A 22,448-nucleotide genomic window follows, 5' to 3' on the forward strand; every position below is an offset into this window, starting at 1 on the left:
TCTTTTATGTTTTAGGGTTCGCAATGGGACATCCTAGTCTGGATAGGATCATTGAACTGCAGAAAAATCCAGCCAATATTAGAAACCTTTGCATTTTGGCACATGTTGACCACGGTCAGTTTATTGCTTTGCCTTTCCACGCATTTTAATTGGAGTTTGACAATGGACACTATACAAATGAATGTAATGCTATTCTCAAAATATGTTGACCCAAAATCAAGAGGAGACATATTCACTTAATAGTACTGTAAGAGTATCATTCCCCCCCCCCCCCCCCATTTAAAATAACATTCTCAATGGTGGCATGTCCTACGTTGTCAAAATGTCAACTTACCACGTTTTCCCAAACAAGTTCTTGGCATAATCTGAAATAGTTGTTTGATAAAGAAAAAAACCCCTAACATGCTGTTCCTTTGTTAAGATTGTTGTGGTATTAAAAAGCACATCTATATTTGTTTGTTCAGGTAAAACTACTCTTGCGGATTGCTTAGTGGCAAGCAATGGTATCATATCAAGTCGCCAGGCAGGGAAGGTAAGTTTTTGTCTGCTTATGGTATAACATATAAAATGTTCTCCCTCACCCTGTTAACAAATAAAATTAAAGCCACTGTCTAATTTAAAAGGTCAAAATCCTCTTTATTTCGCCCTCTAAACCAGATTTTGGCAAAGTCCGACACGCCCACGGTCTTTGACCTGTAAAATGTAAATTATGTGATGCATGTTGACAGATTTGCTTTTATTTTATGTGCGCACGTGTGTGCGCTGGTACAATTGGTAGCAAGCAAGCAGGCGTTGTGGCCTGTGTCTGTGGCGTTGCCAACTTTGTGAGGTTTTGACTGTGGGGTAGTTCAGTGTCATTTTATCAAATGCCTCCCACCTGATCATCTCAGAATGTCTTTTAAGAATCCAGTAAAATGACACACTTGTAAAAGGAAAACTACAAAATATTAGGTCTCTATTTTCAATTATTTTCTCATGAAATATCACTGAGCGTAGGGTAGGTTATACATTTTTTGTAATCATGTTCTGAAAATACATTTTTAAACATCTATATGTGGAAAACTATCTCACCTGTAGTCTTCAAAATTCAACAGTCACTATCTGTTACTACTAGCCTCCAGATTTTGAATATCAGGCATGGCGCTTAATAACTTTGTATGGTAGGTACTTAAACATCTCCCAAAATTTGGCTTGTCAAAATAAAATGGAAAATTTGAAGAGTTGTTTAGCCCCTATTCTTGCAGAATATAGACTTCTCTCACCTTTGCCTCTATCGCCGGTGGAAGGTTAAACAGTCTCCGAAATATATTCTATCTTTGTTGATCGGTTTCATAAAATTAAGGCTCAAAAAGCAAGTAACCCATAAATTCACTGCACTTCAGAGCCATTTTCCACAAGACTAACAGAAAGTATCAGGTCCAGGCTTACTTTTCAGATTCTTTTTAAACTCATATATAAATTGCAGCGTCACCGCCAGCAGCATTGCTGAGCTGGACTGCATTTATGTATAACGGCAGTTAACGCGTGTTTTTTAATATGTCATTAGCTTGTTGTTGACGTGATAAGACTGTGGCTCCTATTCTCATTAGCGTCTACCTTTGATGCGCTGAGTCCAGATGAAAGCCTTTGATCGCCGCAAAGAGTTTCACAAATGGGCGGGGTTCGCCTGTATTTATTCTTTTTTTGTAACAACAGTCAGCACATAATGCTACAGTATTCATTCAACATTCTTCATGTTGCTTTTCATCTCCAGTCTAGTCCTGAACGTCATTATGTGGGCGACTCCCAAGGTGTTCAGACTGAGACACCACAGTTGAATTAAACGGTGACAAAACTCTATGATTAAAATGGTGGATTCCTAATCCTAAATGTGACTTGAACCATTGTGGAATTCAATTAACTTTTTTGCACTTGCCTTGAAAAGAAATTGAAGACCCACATAGTTTGATTGGGAGTTTTTCTGGCCATTAGATATTTGTTTCATTTAATACTTGAAAACATATTTTAATTGTGTAAGGGTGTCTATAAAGTCTGGACACAGAGGTAAAAATGCAACTTTAAACATCTTCATTATGAATACCTGTACATCATTTTACTATACTTAATGAAATTAATAATTAAATTATCAATGTTGTTAACGATGCTTTTTAATCAGGGTGAGTGCTGGTTTTGGCAGGGCCCAAGTACAAGTTTATTAATGTTGAATAACAGTCAAACCTGAATAAAATCGAATAGGAATTGGGAATTTTGAGGATAAAATTATTTCATTAATTATAGCAATGGAATCCATCCATCCATCCATTTTCCACCGCTTATCCGGGGTCTGGAAGCGGGGGCAGCAGCTTTAGGAGGGAAGCCCAGACTTCCCTCTCCCCAGCCACTTCTTCGAGCTCTTCCTGGCGGATCCCGAGGCGTTCCCAGGCCAGCTGGGTGACATAGTCTCTCCAGCGTGTCCTGGGTCGTCCCCGGGGTCTCCTGCCAGTGGAACATGCCCGGAATACCTCACCAGGGAGATGTCCAGGAGGCATCCTAATTAGATGCCCGAGCCACCTCATCTGGCTCCTCTCGATGTGGAGGAGAAGCGGCTCTACTCTAAGACCCTCCCGGATGACCGAGCTTCTCACCTTAGCTCTAAGGGAGAGCCCGGACACGCTGCGGAGAAAACTCATTTCGACCGCTTGTATCCGGGATCTCGTTCTTTCGGTCACGACCCATAGCTCGTGACCATAGATGAGGGTTGGGACGTAGATCGACCGGTAAATTGAGAGCTTCACCTTTTCGCTCAGCTCCTTCTTTACCACAACAGACCGATACAGCGTCTGCATCACAGCAGACACTGCACCGATCCGTCTGTCGATCTCTCGCTCCCTCCTGCCCTCACTCGTGAACAAGACCCCAAGATACTTAAACTCCTCCACTTGGGGCAAGATCTCCTCCCCGACCTGGAGAGGGCACTCCACCCTTTTCCGACTGAGGACCATGGTTTCAAATTTGGAGGTGCTGATATTCCTCCCAACCGCTTCACACTCAGCTGCGAAACGCTCCAGTGAGAGTTGGAGAGCCCTGCTTGAAGGAGCCAACAGTACCACATCATCTGCAAAAAGCAGAGATGCAATACTGAAACCACCAAAACGGACCCCCTCAACGCTTCGGCTGCGCCTAGAAATTCTGTCCATAAAGGTGATGAACAGAATCGGTGACAAAGGGCCGCCTTGGCGGAATCCAACCTTCATTGGAAACGATTCCGACTTATTGCCGGCAATGAGAACCAAACTCTGACATCGGCAATATAGGGACCGAACAGCCCGTATCAGGGGGCTCGGTACCCCATACTCCCGAAGCACCCCCCACAGAACTCCCCGAGGGACACGGTCAAACGCCTTCTCCAAGTCCACAAAACACATGTAGACTGGTTGGGCGAGTTCCCATGTACCCTCGAGGACCCTGCTAAGGGTGTAGAGCTGGTCCACAGTTCCACGGCCGGGACGAAAACCACACTGCTCCTCCTCAATCTGAGGCTCGACTTCCTGACGGACCCTCCTCTCCAGCACCCCTGAATAGACCTTACCAGGAAGGCTGAGGAGTGTGATCCCTCTGTAGTTGGAACACACCCTCTGATCCCCCTTTTTAAAAAGAGGGACCACCACCCTGGTCTGCCAATCCACAGGCACTCTCCCCGATGACCACGCGATGCTGCAGAGGCGTGTCAACCAGGACAGCCCCACAGCATCCAGAGCCTTGAGGAACTCCGGGCGGTCTCATCCACTCCTGGGGCCTTGCCACCGAGGAGCCTTTTAACCACATCAGTGATTTCAACCACAGAGATAGGAGAGCCCACCTCAGGGTCCTCAGACTCTGCTTCCTCCAAGGAAGGCGTGTTGGTGGAGTTGAGGAGGTCTTCGAAGTACTCTGCCCACCGTTTCACAACGTTCCGAGTCGAAGTCAGCAGCGCCCCATCCCCAATGTACACAGTGTTAGTGGTGCACTGCTTCCCCTTCCTGAGACGTCTGATGGTGGACCAGAATTTCCTTGAAGCCGTCAGGAAGTCGGCTTCCATGGCCTCACCGAACTCTTCTTACGCCCAGGTTTTTGCCTCGGCGACCACCGAAGCTGCGTTCCGCTTAGCCATAAAGGCCCGATAGGACTCCTTCTTCAGCTTGACGGCATGCCTTCCCGCTGGTGTCCACCAGCAAGTACGGGGGTTGCCGCCACGACAGGCACCAACCACCTTACGGCCACAACTCAGATTGGCCGCCTCAACAATAGAGGTGTGGAACATGGTCCATTCGGACTCAATGTACCCCGCATCCCCCGGGACATGGGAACAGCTCTGTCGGAGGTGGGAGTTGAAACTCTTTCTGACAGGGGATTCCGCCAGACGCTCCCAACAAACCCTCACAATACGTTTGGGTCTGCCAGGTCGGACCGGCATCTTCCAGGTGGTGATCAGTTGACAGCTCCGCCCCTATCTTCACCCGAGTGTTCAAAACATGCAACCGCAAAGTCAATCATCGAACTACGGCCTAGGGTGTCCTGGTGCCAAGTGCACATATGGACACCCTTATGTTGGAACAAGGTTTTCGTTATGGACAATCCGTGACGAGCACAGAAGTCCAATAACAAAACACCACTCGAGTTCTGATCGGGGGGGCCGTTCCTCCCAATCACGCCCCTCCAGGTCTCACTGTCATTGCCCACGTGAGCATTGAAGTCCCCCAGCAGAACAAGGGAGTCCCCAGCAGGAGTACTCTCCAGCACACCCTCCAAGGACTCCAAAAAGGGTGGGTACGCTGAACTGCTGTTGGGTGCATACACAAACAACAGTCAGGACCCGTCCCCCCACCTGAAGGCGGAGGGAGGCAACCCTCTCGTCTACCGGTGTGAACTCCAATGTACAGGCACTGAGCCGGGGGGCAATGAGTATGCCCACACCTGCTCTGCGCCTCTCACCGTGGGTAACTCCAGAGTGGAAGAGAGTCCAACCCCTCTCCAGAGAACTGGCACCAGAAACCAGGCTGTGTGTGGAGGCAAGTCCGACTATATCCAGTCAGAACTTCTCTACCTCGCACAACAGCTCGGGCTCCTTCCCTGCAAGACAGGTGACATTCCATGTCCCTCGAGCTAGCTTCTGCAGCCAAGGATCGGACCGCCAGGGTCCCCGCCTTTGGCTGCTGCCCAGCTCACACTGCACCCGACCCCTCCCATGGGTGGTGAGCCCATGAGCAGGGGGACCCACGTTGCCTCTTCGGGCTGAGCCCGGCCGGGCCCCATGGGTGCAGGCCCGGCCACCAAGCGCTCGCCAACGAGCCCCACCTCCAGGCCTTGCTTCAGAGGGGGGCCCCGGTGACCCGTGTCCGGGCAAGGGAAACTTAGATCCATTAATTTCAATCATCATAATGGGTTTGTGAGCCGTGCTTTGTCTGGTCCCTCACCTTGGACCTGTTTGCCATGGGTGACCCTGCCAGGGGCATAAAGCCCCAGACAACTTAGCTCATTGGATCATTGGGACACACAAACCCCATTACCACGGTAAGGTGACGGCTCATGAAGGGGAGCAATGGAATCGATCAATAAATTTCAAATGATATATCGATGTGTGGCCAGTAGTCCATATCCTTTCCTGTCCTTGCCTATAGATATATTATCAACCCCCTACTTTAAACTATTTTTCTCTGGTGTTTCCGGGGTTTGTTCACTGCACTTAATGTTTTCTGTTCTGTGCTTGTGCGTGCGCATACTTGCCCCCCCCCCCCCCCCCCCCCCCAAAATGACATCCAAGAGCTACTCGTCCCTGCGTGGACTCTGATGACACTGCCACCTACTGTAGTGGATTGTAATTATATATTTTTTCCTCATATGGAAAAAAAATAAAAATAATAATAATAATGTTCCCTTGGGTCAAGACCGCCCCAATATTTGAGAAGGACTGCTCGGAAGGATCTTCTTCTTTTCCTTTCGGCTTTTCCCTTCAGGGGTCGTCACAGCGAATCAGTTTTCTGATGATGCCTGATGATGAATGTTGGTAATGAATTGGATGTGTTTATCCGGAGCAGCCATTTTACCAAAGAAAACGCTCAGGGAACACTCCCAATGTAAATATATAAATAATAGTGATCTCTGCTCAATTTATTGATCGATTGACTTACTCAATCTGAAATCTGGGCCTGTTTAATTGATCACAAAGGATGTACGTACATACTGGCAGGAATGACAACAGGTGGATTAAGTTCGTTTTCTTTTGGTGTGTGTAATTCCTCAGTGTAATGACAGCATTTCATTGTTCTGCCTTTCAGTATACATTGCTGCCATAGAGAGATGAACAAATATACACAGTATTTGTCATTGATCAGCACTTTCCGTCGTATTAAGAGAAATTTGAAATTTCCCTCGGCAGCCTTGATCTCCCACACTCCACTTAACCTGGCATGGCACCTTAGTTGGGAATCAATGTTCTTTATAACATATACCTTAACTTGATCTGATTTCTGTTTCCTCATCATGTTCTGGCTGGTTCTAATCTTCCAGATAAGGTATCTGGACAGCAGAGAGGATGAACAGATCAGAGGAATTACCATGAAGTCCAGCGCCATCTCGCTTCATTACCAAGAGGGTAAGATTGAGAGATTCAGCATCAGTCAGGTGTGAAAAATCTTGCCCGTATTAGTTTTAGAACCTTTTGGATTCTGGTACATGTTGACCACAATGAGTTCGCCTTTCACTTTGCACACTTGTATGCCTCTGTTCAATTCAATTTCATGCAGTTGAGGAATTTTCTAATTTAATAAAATTAAGATACCATGGTATCTAATCCATTTTTCTTTCCAACATTCTCGAGAAAAGAGTTGCCTAACAAGTGTATTGACTTTTTACAAAACAACAATTTGAGGACTTTCGGAATGAATTTGTAATTAATGATCGTACTGAGCCAGAGCTAAGATGTTATTGATATTGCTGCCTCCGACAAATGCCTTGTGTCTATATTTGTCCTATTAATCAAAGTGAAGCCTTTGCTTTGTCGTGCTTGACCATCACATCCACACGGCTCACTCTTTTTCTCGGTTTGCTGTTGTGACAATGCGAGCCCGAGAGCAGTTGTGACGTCAATTTCAGTCAACAGCAGAGGACAGTACTGTATAGGCACCCCCCTGATATGGATGAAAATTGATGAATTCATCTCTTTAATTCTCTTTCCATGAATCAAAATACTGGATTTGGATTAGTGGGGGAACATCAAGGAACATCTTTGTAATTTAGTTCCCCTGTAAGGTGACTTTAATGGCACCTTTTCTGACGTTACTAATGTCGGCTCTGCATTTATATAATGTAACGTTACTCCTCCTCAACTAGATATTTTAGCTTTGACCCCATGTCCTGTCCTGAATATGCGGTTGCACTCCATTTCAATAAGCTTACTTCTGTCAGATTTGGCGAATGACCACATCTCATTACCTTGAGACTGTCTGTAATTTTCTGCACTGCTGCACCTGCACTCATGAATTCGCCACGTTGCTTTGAAAAACACTTGTTTATTGGAGACGGCTTTGGGTGTCAGTTGTGACTTTTCAAGTTATAAGCCTACTCACAAGTGTTAGTCTTGGGCCTACACACACACACACACACACATCAGGAGTTTTCAAATCTTAAGTGACCTTCATTCCTGAATTGTCCATTCCTTCATTACCTTCGAAATGCAGAAATACTCCCAAATAATGTAATGAAATAACTGTTAATTATTCCCATCCATGGGCTATGAATGACTACAGTAGATCACGCCTGGATAGGCAAATGCAATATGGCTGCCGTTCACAAGTTAATAACCAATTTTGAAGGACGCAAAAATTAAATCGTTGAATATGCAGCAAATTGGGTGAAATTTTTCTGACCGGTATCTCGTCCAATAATAGTCCTTCCAAGTATCTGACGGATTCTCACTTACCTTCGACTAATTTATGTTTTTTCTTTTCCTGAGCAAAAACTTCAAAACAGTGCAGCCATTGTTCAGGAAGTTAAAATTCAACCCAAAAAAATGTAAGCTGGTCTTGTACTTTTCACAATGATGTCATAAGCAGGGTTTACAAGAATTCCTTTTTTTATTGCTACAAATAACGACCTTGCAAGGGGTATCCCTACCACTTTTTAGGTATGTACGATAACTATCAGACCAATAATTATCTAACTGATCTTCGGGGAAAATATGATATCCCTTTCATCGGTCCGATAAACAAAGCTGGGCCGATGAAGAGCTGCTTGAAATATGCTAGCATTAGTCTAGTTTCTGTCACAGCGCGGGGCCCTCTGCTGCATGACATAGAACAGGGGTGCCCAACCAAATGAGGAACATGGGATTATTTGTTTATTTTATTTCACTTGAGTATGTTGAATGTATATGTTGTCTTCTAAGTCAGACATTCACGGAAGGGGAGCTTTCCTCTGGACTTTATGATGCCAGCTGCAGACAACTGGACCTCAAAGCTACATATGGGGCAGGAAGTCCAAGATTTCCAGGCTTAGGGCGTTTTGTGTGTGGGAAGAAATGACCCACTGATCCAGATTGCGCAGCCACTCAATAAGCACAAACGTGAATATTTGTTCCAGACCGCAGTGATTGAAATGTGTTTTTCTTTTAAGATGCAACAACAAGATTTATAGTATTTGTTGAATACAAAAGAAAAGGTATTGGTTATCGGTATTGTTTTTTTTGAGAAGCATGAAGTAATCAGTTATTGGTATCGGTGGTTTAAAAAACAAACAAAGAAAAAAAACAGTTATGGTGCATCCCGACAAATGCACATAGATTCACGCACAACTCTGGAACAAACTCTTCACACCTCACACCCATCACAATCCAGCAGGGGACAAGCATTCGTGAGGCAGGAATTGACCATTTGACTCATCGGCAAGCTGAGTGGCCTCTCAATTGCATTGAACAGACTCTACAGCTCCATTTTTTTTTTCGTTTCTTAAATCATTTGCGTGCATGCAACACTCACGAGCATGTTTGTCTGGTCTTGTCTCAAGCAAAAATGTACACGTGATCAAAGCGCTATCTTTGGCTCATCACACCAAATGAAATCATTTTGTCATCGTAATTGAAGAAAACGACACTGCCTGAAAATGAACTCTGATTGTGACTGGAGCGTAATGACCTTTTTTTTCCCCCGCTAGGTGATAAAAATTTCTTACTGAATTTGATTGACTCTCCGGGGCACGTCGACTTCTCCTCTGAGGTTTCTACTGCTGTCCGTTTGTGTGATGGTGCTATTGTTGTTGTTGATGCTGTGGAGGGAGTCTGTCCACAGGTATGTTTTGTGGTGTCTTCCTTTTTCACATTTTCCCATGATCATTTGGAAGGAGGGGATGCCATCACAAATAGACTGAAACTGCTAAATAGTTTTCCGATAAAATGATTATGAATCCAACCAACATAGTGAGAAATTATTCTGAAGTGAATTGTTGGAATTGGATTTTTTGCCTTTACCACCATAGTGGATTTAAACAGAAGTTACAGGCCTCACTGGTGACCTACCCTCAAAGCAAGTAGCAGTGAAGGCCGGCAAAAGAAGATATGTTTTGGTTGTAAAGTGTCCTTGAGTGTCTTGAAAGGCGCTTATAAATGAAATGTATTATTATTATTATAAGATAAGATAACCTTTATTTGTCCCACACTGGGGAAATTTGCAGTCTACAGCAGCAAAATTGTGTGTGTGTGGGGGGGGGGGGGTAGAAAAGAAAAAAAACAATGTTGCATGCACAAAATAAATGTTTCAGAAAAAGAACTGCACACAGTATAGAATGCAATATAAATATAAGTTGCGTATATGCATCTTATGCATACATAAGGTGGCTGTGCTATTTACAATGGTTACAGGTTTTTATGCATGTTTATTCAGCAGCCTGACAGCAGTCGGTAGGAACGAGTGGCGGTATCTCTCCTTCTTGCAGCGCGGGTGTAACAGTCTCTGGCTGAAGGAGCTACCCAGTGCTGTCAGGGCGGGCTGGAGGGGGTGGGAGGGACTGGCCATCATAGCATTTAGCTTAGCTAGCATCCTCCTGTTGCCCACCGCCTCCAGAGTGTCCAGGGAGCAGCCCGGGACAGAACTGGCCCCCCTGACCAGTCGCTCCAGTCTCTTTCTGTCCCGTGCCGAGGTGCTGCATAACCAGCAGACAATGTTATAATGGATGGCCGAAGCCACCACCGAGTTGTAGAAGGTCTTAAGGAGTGACCCCTGAACCCCAAAAGACCTCAGTTTCCTGAGTAGCAAGAGCCGGTCCCTTCTGTCCCTTCCTGATCAGGGCGTCCGTGTTGGTAGACCAGTCAAGTTTATTGTTGAGAAGAACACCCAGGTACTTGTAGGTGGTTACCCTGTGGGTGGATGTTCATCAGTGCAGGTGAGGACTGTTTCCTGCAGAAATCCAAGGAAACAATTGTGTAAAGTCCATGGCTTCCAGACTTAAGACACTCATGGACTGCAAATGGTTTTCATCCAGATAGTAAAATTAATGCATACAGCCAGGGTTGCATGTTACAATTTTGGTGTGGTGCTCAAAGGTTACAAGGTGCTATTTTCTTCCCAACCTCACAGGCCGGCAGTGGACATTTTAGGCTTTATTAATAGATGTAGCCCACAGCAATATCTTGAAGTGTTCCTTACACGTATTGACTTTGTATTTACACTGCCGTTGGGCGGAAACACCCCGAATCAGTTGCCAGCCAATCGCAGGGCACACAGAGACGAACAACCATCCACGCCCACACTCACACCTAGGGACAATTTAGAGCATCCAATCAGCCTGCCATGCATGTTTTTGGAATGTGGGAGGAAACCGGAGCACCCGGAGAAAACCCACGCAGGCCCGGGGAGAACATGCAAACTCCACACAGGGAGGCCGGAGCTGGAATCGAACCCGGTACCTCTGCACTGTGAAGCCGACGTGCTAACCACTGGACTACCGGGCCGCCCGCAAATCCGAATCTGTTCAAGAGAATAAAAAATGCAATTTCTCTTTAGCCAATGACTCTGCAACAGCAAAAACAACAAGCCTTTTTCAACACTTAAAATTTAGGAAAATAACACAAGCGGGGACTGACCAGTAGTACATGACGTTAGGGCCCAACCGATCTGGACTTTTTGAGGCCGATGACTATTTTTGGCCTAAAAAAATGGCGATTACTGATTTATCAGCCCTTTATATCTATCTATATGTATATATATATATAGCCCCAGGTCTGTCCAGCACCGACAGTCAATGGCACCGACATTCCTCCCAATCAAAATCTGCTGGTACAGGCGTGCAGCCGAGAAGGCGCAACCACCAAGCATAGATACTTCACCTTTGACGAATGTCGTGGCCAAAGAATGCTGAAAACAGTCCATAACAGGTCCACACGATGAAACAACGAACAACATGTGACAAAACAAAAGAACAAAAAAGCAAGGCACTTGAAGAGCACTTGCCGAAGGCTGCCTACTCGGGCGCCATTTCAAAACTTGTGTAATGAACAATAGCAGCAAAAAACTGAAGGTTTTTAAAAATGAAAATATATGAAATGTCATACTTTTGAGGGAACATACAGGTTTATATATTGCTTGTGTTTGTTACTTTTCTTGTTCTAAAAATGTATTTGTTTCATCTGTCCTTGTCATAATAGACGCAGGTCGTGCTGCGGCAGGCTTGGTTGGAGAACATCAGGCCAGTTCTGGTTATTAATAAAATAGACCGACTTATCATGGAGCTGAAGTTTACCCCTCAGGAAGCTTATGCCCACTTGCAAAAGATCATGGAACAGGTGAAGATCAAGCAATTGTCTCACACACACCTTTGTAGCCTTTCGAATTATGTTTGCTTCATGGCTGTGATCCCATTATGCTGTTTTTTGTTTGTGTGTTTGTTTGTTTTAGGTGAATGCGGTCACAGGAACCTTGTTCACATCCAGCGTGATGGAGGAGCAAGCAGAGAAAGTAAAAGAGGACCAAGGGAGTGAGACACAGCATGGAGAGCAAGTGTATGATTGGAGTGCAGGCCTCGAGGAGGTTGATGACTCTCATCTCTACTTCTCTCCTGACCAGGGAAATGTGGTCTTTGCCAGTGCCCTTGACGGATGGGGCTTCAGGTGAGGATGATTTATTTTCAAGAAATCCTTTTGTAGATTATATATTTTGTATATTTGGGTGTGCGATTGCAGTACCTCCAATTTTTTATTTATCCTGCGCAAAAATCAAGAGGCAGCTCCATGGTAATAAAGAAATAAATTGTCATCTCAACATCTATCGTCAGTATACCACACATTATGATTAGGGATGCTCCGATCCACTGGATCATTATTGAGTCCGATGCAGGCCGAAATGACTGGATTGGTATTGGACTGCAGGGTTTACGCCAGTGCTTAATAGGCCACACTGTGTGCCGCCAGCAGTGTCCGGGCTCCCCATTCGTCACATCGCCAATGACGATTTGAAATGTGTCATGGCATGGTAATGATTTCCAATATTCGGCACTGTGGCGAAGGGCCAATTCATCCGCCAAAACTCATATCAAGTGATTGATACAAAGTACAAATGCCTGTTTGTAAATAATCCCAGTTTTCTTTGCGGCTAGTTACACATATTACTGGTTACAGTATTCGTACAACATTGCCAATTAAAGTTTAAGAAAACAACAACAAAAAAGACACCGCTGACACAATGTGTACATATGCTGGTGGTGGTTAGTAGCGAGGGTTAGCAACCTAGCACCTTGGCTGGAACGCAGAATAGAAGAACGCACAACTAGTTTGTTGGTTTCTGAACTAAATGTCGTTGGCTGCGAGTCGTGCAAAACAACTTTGAATCCCGCCATCCCATGTCGGCCAGGGTGCTGAGGGACAATTTTCCTAAACAACAAAAATACTGAAGACCACAGGTATGCATTTTCTACCCAGTTTAATTTGTTGCCTTCAAATATTTACACATATAAACTCTGGCACGATGTTCATAACATACAGTAAACCCTCTCAATGCATGCTGATTGACATCTTTGTGGTAATAGTAGATGCTGTATGGCATATGACAGTTGTACTCCATGTATTAATGCAGTAATCATGACATAATGTCAGTGTTGTAAACTGTATAATAAAATTGCATGTGGCGAATGTAAGAGTTTATAATTACCTGTACACAGACATTAAATTGCCAAAGTATCACAAAGTATGTCTGTAATAGTAATGTAGCATGTATTTTTAAAAAAACTATCACTCTGATACTGTATCACTGTACTATATCACTCATTCAAATAACGCAGTGGTTCTCAAGCTGTTAACAGAAAGTATCACCCACCCACCACCCAAAAAATAAATAATGTCGTTTTACAAGTACCACCATTGTGGCCATCATCAAAATACAGTAGCTGAAGGGCCAAACTTTTCATAACGATGAGGTAGAGGTTTTATTCCTAATATGTACCCTTCTTTGTTATTGTGATCCATTGCAGCATCTAAATGTGTTTGGGGGGGAAAGTGTTGAATAAAAAGCATGCTTTATTAAATCTTTAAAAACAAACACTTCTGAAACATTTAAGACTTTGGGAAGACATTTAGGCTTTTTTTTTCAAAGTACGTTATTTTAAAACACAAGTGGCAGCTTTTTAAAACCATACAATTTATGGTTTTATGACAACACATTAAATTCATAAATGGCACAATTGAGTTTGCATGTTCGCCCTTGACAATTAAATTTATTGCCTGGCCCCTTTGAAAAATTAATTGCCAACCCTTGACTTGCAGCATGAGACTTGTCTCAGGGCAGCAGTCTGGTGCCCAACCTTTTTTATACCACGGACCACATTCACTTCAAGGCATATTTTGATGGACTGGCCTGAGATGAGCTTCTCATTGGCAGAATCCATTTGCCTGCCTGCACCTCGATCACGTTCACCAGAAATCACGTTACACTCCCTGCACTAATACTTAGACCTGGTTCCAGCGGCGTCAAGTTTAATCTACTTTCAGCAACCAAATTGTTGCACCAAGCACAAAAATCAAGATGCGGCAGCTTTAATGCTGCAACGTACATGTGCTGTCTACAAATATTGAGTACCGTATTTTCCGCACTATAGGGCGCACCAAAAAGTCTTCCATTTTCTTAAAAGCTCACCGCGCGCCTTAAATCCGGTGCGCCTTGTGTATGGTCATTACGGTAATATGGCTCCTTGCTTGAGACATGCTTACAATGTTATAACTTGCTGTTGGTTCAGTGAACTGTGTCGCTGCTTTATTAAATACGTTTTTGTTGCATCTCTGAAAAAGAGAGCCGTGGTGGTGTTTTTTTTTTTTAAAAGCACACTTTATTAATGGTTTTCACAGTCTCAACAAATACAGTTACGTCTTTGTCCGTCTCCGTGCCTTCTCTTCTTCCGTTCGACTCGAGAGGCGTTCATGACCGCCTTCGAAAAATGTAAATTAACTATTCCTTCAATGATACTATGAAAATTGAAAATAATGCATCAAAACAGAAAATCAAGCGAGGAAATCACAAAATAAATTCTGTAGCCCCCTTACAGAACTTATTTTGTGATTTCCCCGTTTGTGAATGCACAACAAAGGAATAAATAACAAAAACTTCTGAGACAGTCCAGTCTCCAACATTTAACTAACATCTGATCGTTCTGTTGGCTCAAGGAAATGCCAAGGGGGGGGGGGGCTATAGAATTTGTTTTGTGATTTCCTCGCTTGATTTTCTGTTTTTATGCATTATTTTCAATTTTCGTAGTTTCATTGAAGTACTGTAATCGTTAATTTACATTTTTTCGGATGCGGTCATGAACGCCTCTCGAGTCGAAAGGAAGGAGTGTAGCTCCATCTAGTGGATGCATTGTAGATTGTGTTTTATAATCCAGTGCGTGCTACATATGAAAAAAAGTTAAAAAAAAAATAGACCATTCATTGAAGGTGCGCCTCATTATCCAGTGCGCCTTTTAGTGCGGAAAATGCGGTACCTAATGTACATTTGTGTTGACAGTTGGAGTTTGGGTCGTCCAGGTAGTCCTCAACTGATGAATATAAATGGGGTCTGAGAGGCTGTTTTTTAAGTCGAGACATATTCAATTTTTGTTTAAAATTAAATTTTATTTAAGTAAAAAAATAGACAGTGCCGTGAAAAAGCCCCCTTCCTGATTTCTGTGTTGTTTGCATATTTATCACACACGAAGATTTCAATTCATCAAACCAATTTTAATATCATATGGAGACAACCCAAGGAAATACAAACCTTTGTATGTGATAAATAGGCCAAAGAACACAGAAATCAGGAATACTATTTCACGGCACTATATACAGTATATATATATATATATATATATATATACACACACACACAGTATATATATAAATTATAAATGACATGCACTTTATAGTGTATACACATATACTCTCTATACATAAATTACATTTAGAAACTTTTATAGATTTTTTTTTTTTTAAAACAGTACAGAATGATTTATGTCCAGGGATCCTGACTGTCCCAAATTCTGGCATTTTGCTCCTAAAATGTGAGACATTGCATGTACATTTTTCATGTGCTTGACCTGTGCGACCAGTAAACTAGCTGTTTTATTATTATTATTTTAAAATAATATTCTTGAATGTTTTTTGTTCCTGACTAAATTCTGCTGCACAACACACATCAGTCAATTTATCAGTAATGTAGTAAAAATTGGTGGGAGTAAGTATTTACTTTTCAAGTCAACTTAATATGTGCGTCCCGACATTTTCTACTTGCGGTCCTAACATTTCAGATTAGGAGCCACTATGCTCCTAGTCAAAAAAATAGTTAGTCTGTAGCCCTGATCTCAAGTCACACCTTGCTACTGTGGGATGTAAATAAATAAACCTCTAGCCTAAAAATGTCATTTGTTCAGACTAGATGAAGGACGTCAAAATTCATCAAACTGACAATTAAATACTGTAAATATTTCCCAAGAAATGTTCAGTGATAATGATTGTGAGAAGTCGTTCCTGTTTAAGCAAAATATGCAGTCCCACATGCTATCGTTATTCAAAGGTGAAATTATAGACATAGTAGTCTGCTCTCAGTAAACTTTTGTGTTCTGAAGGTTGGTGACCCTAGTCAAATACATATTGTTGCCATGCATTTTGGTCAGGGCTCTTTTAACGTGGGACTTCCAAATCTTTCTTTGTATTTTTGCAGCATCCAACATTTTGCCCTCATGTACAGTGAGAGGATGGGCATTAATCCAGAGGTGCTTCTCAAAACCCTTTGGGGGGATTTCTACCTTAATGCGAAAGCTAAGAAGATCATGAAGGGAGCTCAGGTAATGTCATGATGGTACAACATTCAGTTAATATGATTTAGTTTATTTTAAAAATGGTTATTAAATATTCATTCTTAAACCATGGGTTTACAACATAGTAATACTAAAGTAAAAAATAGGCTAACATTTGCTGGTTTCAAATTGACCAAGGTATTAAGTCAGGCTGCTGAATAAAAATAAAATTACGTGAAAAACAATTGTAAATATTTGTAAGTGTCACTAATTATTGCACTTAATTGAACTGTGTACATTGAAACTGAAACATTTATTTTGTGAATGCAAGTACTTTGTTTTTCTTCTTTCTACCCCCCAATTTTGCTGCTGAAGACTGTAAATTTCCCCAGTGTGGGACAAATAAAGGATATCTTATCTTAAGCTGGCTGTATAAAACACTTGCAGTGGAAATTCAGACAGTTACCTATGTGCATACCTATTTGTCATGTCCTTGTTTACGATGATACTAATGCAGCGTGTTATATCGGAGACAAATTCCTTGTGTGTTCTACATACTTAGCCAATAAAGATGATTCTGATTCTGATTAAAGGAACACCCACCGCTCATTACGCTGAATATCCAATGTCCAAAATTTTATGAAGCCGCTTCTATAAAAATAATGCACAAACTCACACGCATACTCACACAAACACGCACACTTAAACAAACACACACGGCATGCGCACACATGTTCAATTCCGGTTTCATTTTCTGCATCCCTACTTCCAGTACTCCTACACTACAACTGGAACAAGCGCCAGTGCTAAGCATCTTGCAGCCAGGAACAATTACATAAAAATAATTACCGTAAAGATTACCGTTTTAAAACGTGTGTGATGAAGGCATGGGATAGCCTTAGTATTCCAGCAGGTTAAGCAAAACAAAGATTGTAATCCAAACGTTTACAGTTCACAGCACCCTGCACTGTTGTATCCCCCCCGCCCCCAAATCACAAGTTCATAAGTGTGGACAAATAGGAATTATTATTATTTTTTTTGGTAGTCATCTGTTTTCATTCAGATATGAGATCCTACTACAATTTAACTAGAATGGGAAATGTCTGGTCTGATAAGTATTATTACAGTGGAAAAATTAAAATAGGTGGGTCCAAACCTGATGTTTCTGTCTCTGCTTTAAAGATAAGCCATCCTTGACCCTTTTTCTTTGGTTAAATAGCATTCCACACTTTGTTACATATTATTACATAGCAGGAAAAATATGTGGCCTGTAACTGGCGACACCTTTCATCTGAGAAGTTGATCACAACTTTTTGGGTGAAGGTGGCCGATCACCACTTTTCTCATCAAAACCCACTCCAGGTTCAACCTCATCCTGGCTGCAGTTCTACTCTGTGTTCCATAGTTCTTCAGCTCCTTTGAATCTTTTGGAGTCAAATCGCCTGTAACATACAGTATATCACGAAATCCCACAGTCTGAATTTCATAGCCGCAGGCGTCAAAAACAGGATCCCTCTTAAAAATGGTTGAAAAAGTCTTGAATTATGATATGAGTCTTAAATTCTATGCTGTATGCAATTTGCCTAAGTCCCATTTCTCCTCAAAAGTGTCATTTGACATTTTGATTAAATAATGTAGCCTAAATTAACAGGATGGAGGTCACGATATGTGGTCAAAATACAATGAAAGTTCACTGAAGAAGAGCGCTAAAACACTACTACACAGATGCTGATTTTATTTATTTATTTATTATTTTTTTAATATATGTACACTGAGGCAGGAGCCACAATGGAATTCCTTAGTTGGGAAAGTTAAGAATTAAAAAAATAAATAACTAAAACAGGCTTACGTTGAAAATGTCATAGACGCACAGTTTCCTGCATTGTTGTTGTCGGACCTCGTCCCAGTAAAGCTGTCCTGGCAGTTGGAATATGTTGGGAAATGTTCAGTGAATCTTTGCAACGTGTTTTATAATCACACTGCACATGATTGGCGGGCGGGAGGAGACAAGGAAAACGGTTTACTTTGAACTTTTTCCAGATGAACATTACTCTGCAATTATGGACACCATTATTGTGGAGGAAGGTGCCACATTGGGAAACAGCAACATACCATTGCGATAACATTCCGAAGTGGAATATACATCTGCACCTCCCATCCCATCGGCGAAATGGTTGCTGGTCTCCAAAAACATGCACTCGTATGAACCGGTCTGTGGCAGAAAAAATGGTTGGGAATGATTGCCCTTATGTATTTTCGATCACCTTGTTTTTCCAGGTTAAAGGCAAGAAGCCACTCTTTGTGCACCTTGTCCTGGATAACATTTGGAGTTTATATGATGCTGTTGTTACTCGCAGGTGAGTCATAAAATATAGTTGCAAATACTGAAAATCAACCGGCCTTACTTACTTTGTATTTGCATGTTGTACAGATTATATTATCCATGCCAAGCTTTCAGTCTTTTCATTAACAGAGACAAGGAGAAGGTTGAGAAGGTGCTGGCATCTCTTGACGTCAAGGTGATGGCCAGGGATTCTCGTCACTCTGACCCTAAAGTCCTCCTGTCTGCTATATGCAGCCAGTGGTTACCAGTGTCTCAGGCTGTCCTATGTATCCTTTTTACCAAATAATTTATCTAATTGTTGTTCATCTTGTAAATTATATTAGTTGAGATTTTCTTTGACACTGGCTGTAGCAATGGTCTGTAATAAGCTTCCGAGTCCATTACACATAGCAGCAGAGAGGGTGGAGAAGTTGATGAGTGTTGGTGTGCGTCAATTTGACACCTTGCCTGAGAGGACGCAGGAACTGAAAAATGGTATGAATTGGAACATCTTGCGGGGGTTTTGTATTGTATTTTTTTTTAACTCATTGAATACCACTCCTTTTCACTGGAGCAACCCCCTCAATCCCTCACATTTTACTGAATTTTGACTGATTTGCAAGGCCCACACAATTTTCTGTTCTATGGCTATACATACATGCAACCTGTCAAAAGAAAGGTGAGACTCTCTTCTTTCAGCAGAAAAAAAGTTTGTTTCTAGCTTTCTCCGTTCGTTGGCAATCAGCATTAGAAAACTGCTAAGTTTTATGGGAAATTTCTGCAGAAATCCAGAGAAAATGAGCTTTTTGTAAAAGCATGCATTTCAAGCATTATTTCAAGTTTGACACTATTTTTTGCTTTTGTGACAGCTCAAATACCTCCATAATGTGTTCCTCCTACAAAAGAACATTACAAATAATGTTTTTGTCGCAAAATAATTTATTTGCACACAACAAAACTATTGAACTATGAACAAAAGTGCAGCTGTGGAGAAGATGGTTTTTGGCTTCCATCCAGTTTGTCACCACATCGATTCATCCCACCACGTCCAGATGCACGACCTATAAATTATAGAAACATAAAAAGTTGCAAATATATCTTGCTGCAGAGTGAGGTACAATCATTTTATTTACCTTTCTTTCCACCACCAAAGCGAGGAGTCGTCATCTTTTGGCTTCTGGTTGGACAATCTGTAATTTATTGAAGTATGTACAATTACCACACTTTTATTTTTCTATTTTTTTATTGTTGCTTTCCACTTACATTTCAACATCTCTCACGCACACACATACATGCTCGCACACTGCTATTTCCACCATTCATTTCACGTTGCTCAGCATCCAATTTGAAATGAAATGGAATATGAATTTAACACTAGTGGTTTTAGCAGAGCTTTTTTTTGTTTGTTTTTTGAAAACCTATGGCGACATGCAAGTCAGCGCATATTTTCATCCACATCTACGAGACGCATCAACCGTACATAAATGATGAGTGTTACTGGCAACTTCATAGAATAGCGGGGAATGTAGCGGTACATGAAAGTGACTGATGAGGCATAAGAAGTGATGAGGTTTTGAATGGGAACTTGCAAGCTAGTCGGCGGTTACCTCCTCGTTCCAGCGGCTCTGGCGAGGACTCTCAGCTGCTTTCCGTTATGTCCGAAGGCACATATTCGTCCGACAGATCGAGATCCAAATCGCTCTCCAATTCATCGTTTTCGCCGTCGTCTACGAGACGATTCCAACGAATCGCTGACGTGTGCCCGGCGTCGGCCATGCGAAGCAATGCAGCCTCTATGCCGTCATCGCTGGAAGTCGCCGGGGAGACGATTTGTGGGCGATGTGGGGCATCGGGAGGCACAAAATGCTCTGCCAAGCGATGATCGCTGACGTGGAGCAAGTTCATCTTCATCAGATGAACTCGAAACTCGGCGTGAACATTGCCGTCAAGCCTAATCCTGTGGTGAGAAGTTGCATCAGACTCTCTTGCACCCTCCCCCATGAAAACACGTGATTGACGTATTAATACGTCATGGGGAGGGAACGGCTATGGGCAAATTGACGTATTTATACGTCAAAGGGTGTAAATGAGTTAACATCACACTCAGGGTGTTACTCAGTGGCGTTTCTAGATATTGTATTTTTTTTTTAACATCACACTCAGGGTGTTACTCGGTGGCGTTTCTAGAAAGTTTTATCAGGGCTAGCGGGAGGTTCCGTTTGGGGCTGGAGGTGGGGACGTCAGACGTTACTGGCAGCGAGCATGATGTTTGCTTCAAGATAGCGACTGGTCATCGATACTCTTTGCCATGTTTTCCTCTATACAGTAAATATTCCCATCCCCGGAATTCTATGGAAAGGAATATCCTTCACCCGGAATAAAAACCTATGCATTAACATTTTGACTCCGTCTTACATGTTACCGGAAGTTGCGTAAGCGGAAATTCCACTACCCGTAACCCGGATGGAGGTGTAATGCCGCGGGAGCTTAAATACACGCAACGCCCACCCGATGCGACAGAAAAGACAACGCTGAAACAAGTTTTCACTTCGCGTTTTTCGATCATCAGATTCTAAACGACGTGTAAATGAGTTTTTATTGCCGTGCGTTTTACTGTAATTGTGAATGATTTTAACTTTATTCACTTACGTCCTGGAGAACGCGGCACTAGCTTAAAAGCAGCACCCACTCGACATGACCGAAGAAACGTGTTCGCTTCGCCGTTTTCATTCATCAGATTCGAAACGAAGACGTGTAAGCGACTTTTTATTGGCGTGCGTTTTACTGTAATTGCGAAAGATTTTAACTTTATTCACTTACGTCGTGTAGATCATCGCATCGAAACGTAGAAGAACTGTAACGACTGGAGCGGAGCGAGTGAAATGCGTCCGTTTGAGCGAGGCTGGACACAAAGTTAAAAAGATCCAGCAGACACTTGGAGTCGGAAAGATGCAAATCTACGAAACTTTAAAAAACAAGGTATCGATTCAACTCCTGATGACAAGCCACCATCCAGCAAGGAAGCAATGCAAATGCCAACAAAAATCCTTCAGTATGCACAAGAATTACCAGATATCGGTGATCAACGGGACAGTTACTTGCAACTAGCAAGAAAACTGTATGACACGCAGGCAAACATTGACATAAACCAAAGAATGCGTCCAACAAAAAAATCCAAAATACAATTTTTTTTTCCCAAGACAGAAAAAAATAAACATTAAAATACTGTACGTATTTTACTGTTGTGATTTTTTTGGGATACACCTGTATTGCAGTTTTTGTTCTATAAACCGTTTTTGGACAGTATATTTTTGCATTTTATTGATTGTGTTGTTACACGTGCATTTTGTCAGCATACTTGCAGGTTCATAAAGGACATGTACCATGCTCATTTCCCCAATGAGGAATTTCTGTTATCAGGACAAATTGGACAGCTCAAACACGAGTCCGTACTAGAGAATATTTACTGTATTTCATACTTTATCCATTGTTCGACAGCAGAAACAAAGTATGTAAAGGAGAAAAACCTCATTAGGAATTCAGCTCAATTAAAACCCTGCGTATGTGCATGGGCTTTGGCCTCTCTCAAACTCATCAGCAACTCATTCATCAGTCAGCTGTATTCCATTGTCTTGATTCGTTTCACAATGAAAGTCATTTAAATGTCAACATCCAAGTAAGATAAGATACTACTGTATTGTGACATTCGCACACAAATCCCCCTCTTGAATGGCTCTGCTGTGAACGATGAGAATTGATTTGCACCTGTGAGAGAGCCTTTTTATGGAGCCCATTTGGTATGGTATTTGGTAACATAGAAGCAATCTGGTTAAATGGTAGAAAATATCACTTCTCCAAAGCATGAGGA

The 22,448-nt window shown here is 42.4% G+C and overlaps 1 protein-coding gene and 1 long non-coding RNA gene across 4 annotated transcripts in view; one reads left to right on the forward strand and one right to left on the reverse strand.

Annotated features, from left to right (window-relative positions):
- efl1 (elongation factor like GTPase 1) overlaps positions 1-22,448 on the forward strand; it is a 72,082-nt gene that overhangs the window by 1,513 nt on the left and 48,121 nt on the right. For all 3 annotated transcript variants that reach the window (XM_086106215.1, XM_086106217.1, XM_086106216.1), the window contains exons 2-11: positions 16-114; positions 465-532; positions 6,526-6,610; positions 9,166-9,299; positions 11,651-11,788; positions 11,901-12,112; positions 16,182-16,305; positions 18,535-18,614; positions 18,731-18,867; positions 18,953-19,075. In XM_086106215.1, coding sequence (XP_085962341.1) covers positions 16-114; positions 465-532; positions 6,526-6,610; positions 9,166-9,299; positions 11,651-11,788; positions 11,901-12,112; positions 16,182-16,305; positions 18,535-18,614; positions 18,731-18,867; positions 18,953-19,075 — 1,200 coding nt within the window. The remainder of the gene's footprint in view (positions 1-15; positions 115-464; positions 533-6,525; positions 6,611-9,165; positions 9,300-11,650; positions 11,789-11,900; positions 12,113-16,181; positions 16,306-18,534; positions 18,615-18,730; positions 18,868-18,952; positions 19,076-22,448) is intronic.
- Positions 19,502-21,717, reverse strand: LOC147207112 (uncharacterized). The gene is made up of 2 exons (XR_015100378.1): positions 20,188-21,717; positions 19,502-19,770 (listed from the first exon to the last, which is right to left on the reverse strand). It is a non-coding gene; the product is annotated as an uncharacterized LOC147207112 (long non-coding RNA).

Source organism: Hippocampus guttulatus, chromosome 3, assembly GCF_054856545.1.
Source record: "Hippocampus guttulatus isolate MCC_2025c chromosome 3, RoL_Hgut_1.0, whole genome shotgun sequence".
NCBI classification, from domain to species: domain Eukaryota; kingdom Metazoa; phylum Chordata; class Actinopteri; order Syngnathiformes; family Syngnathidae; genus Hippocampus; species Hippocampus guttulatus.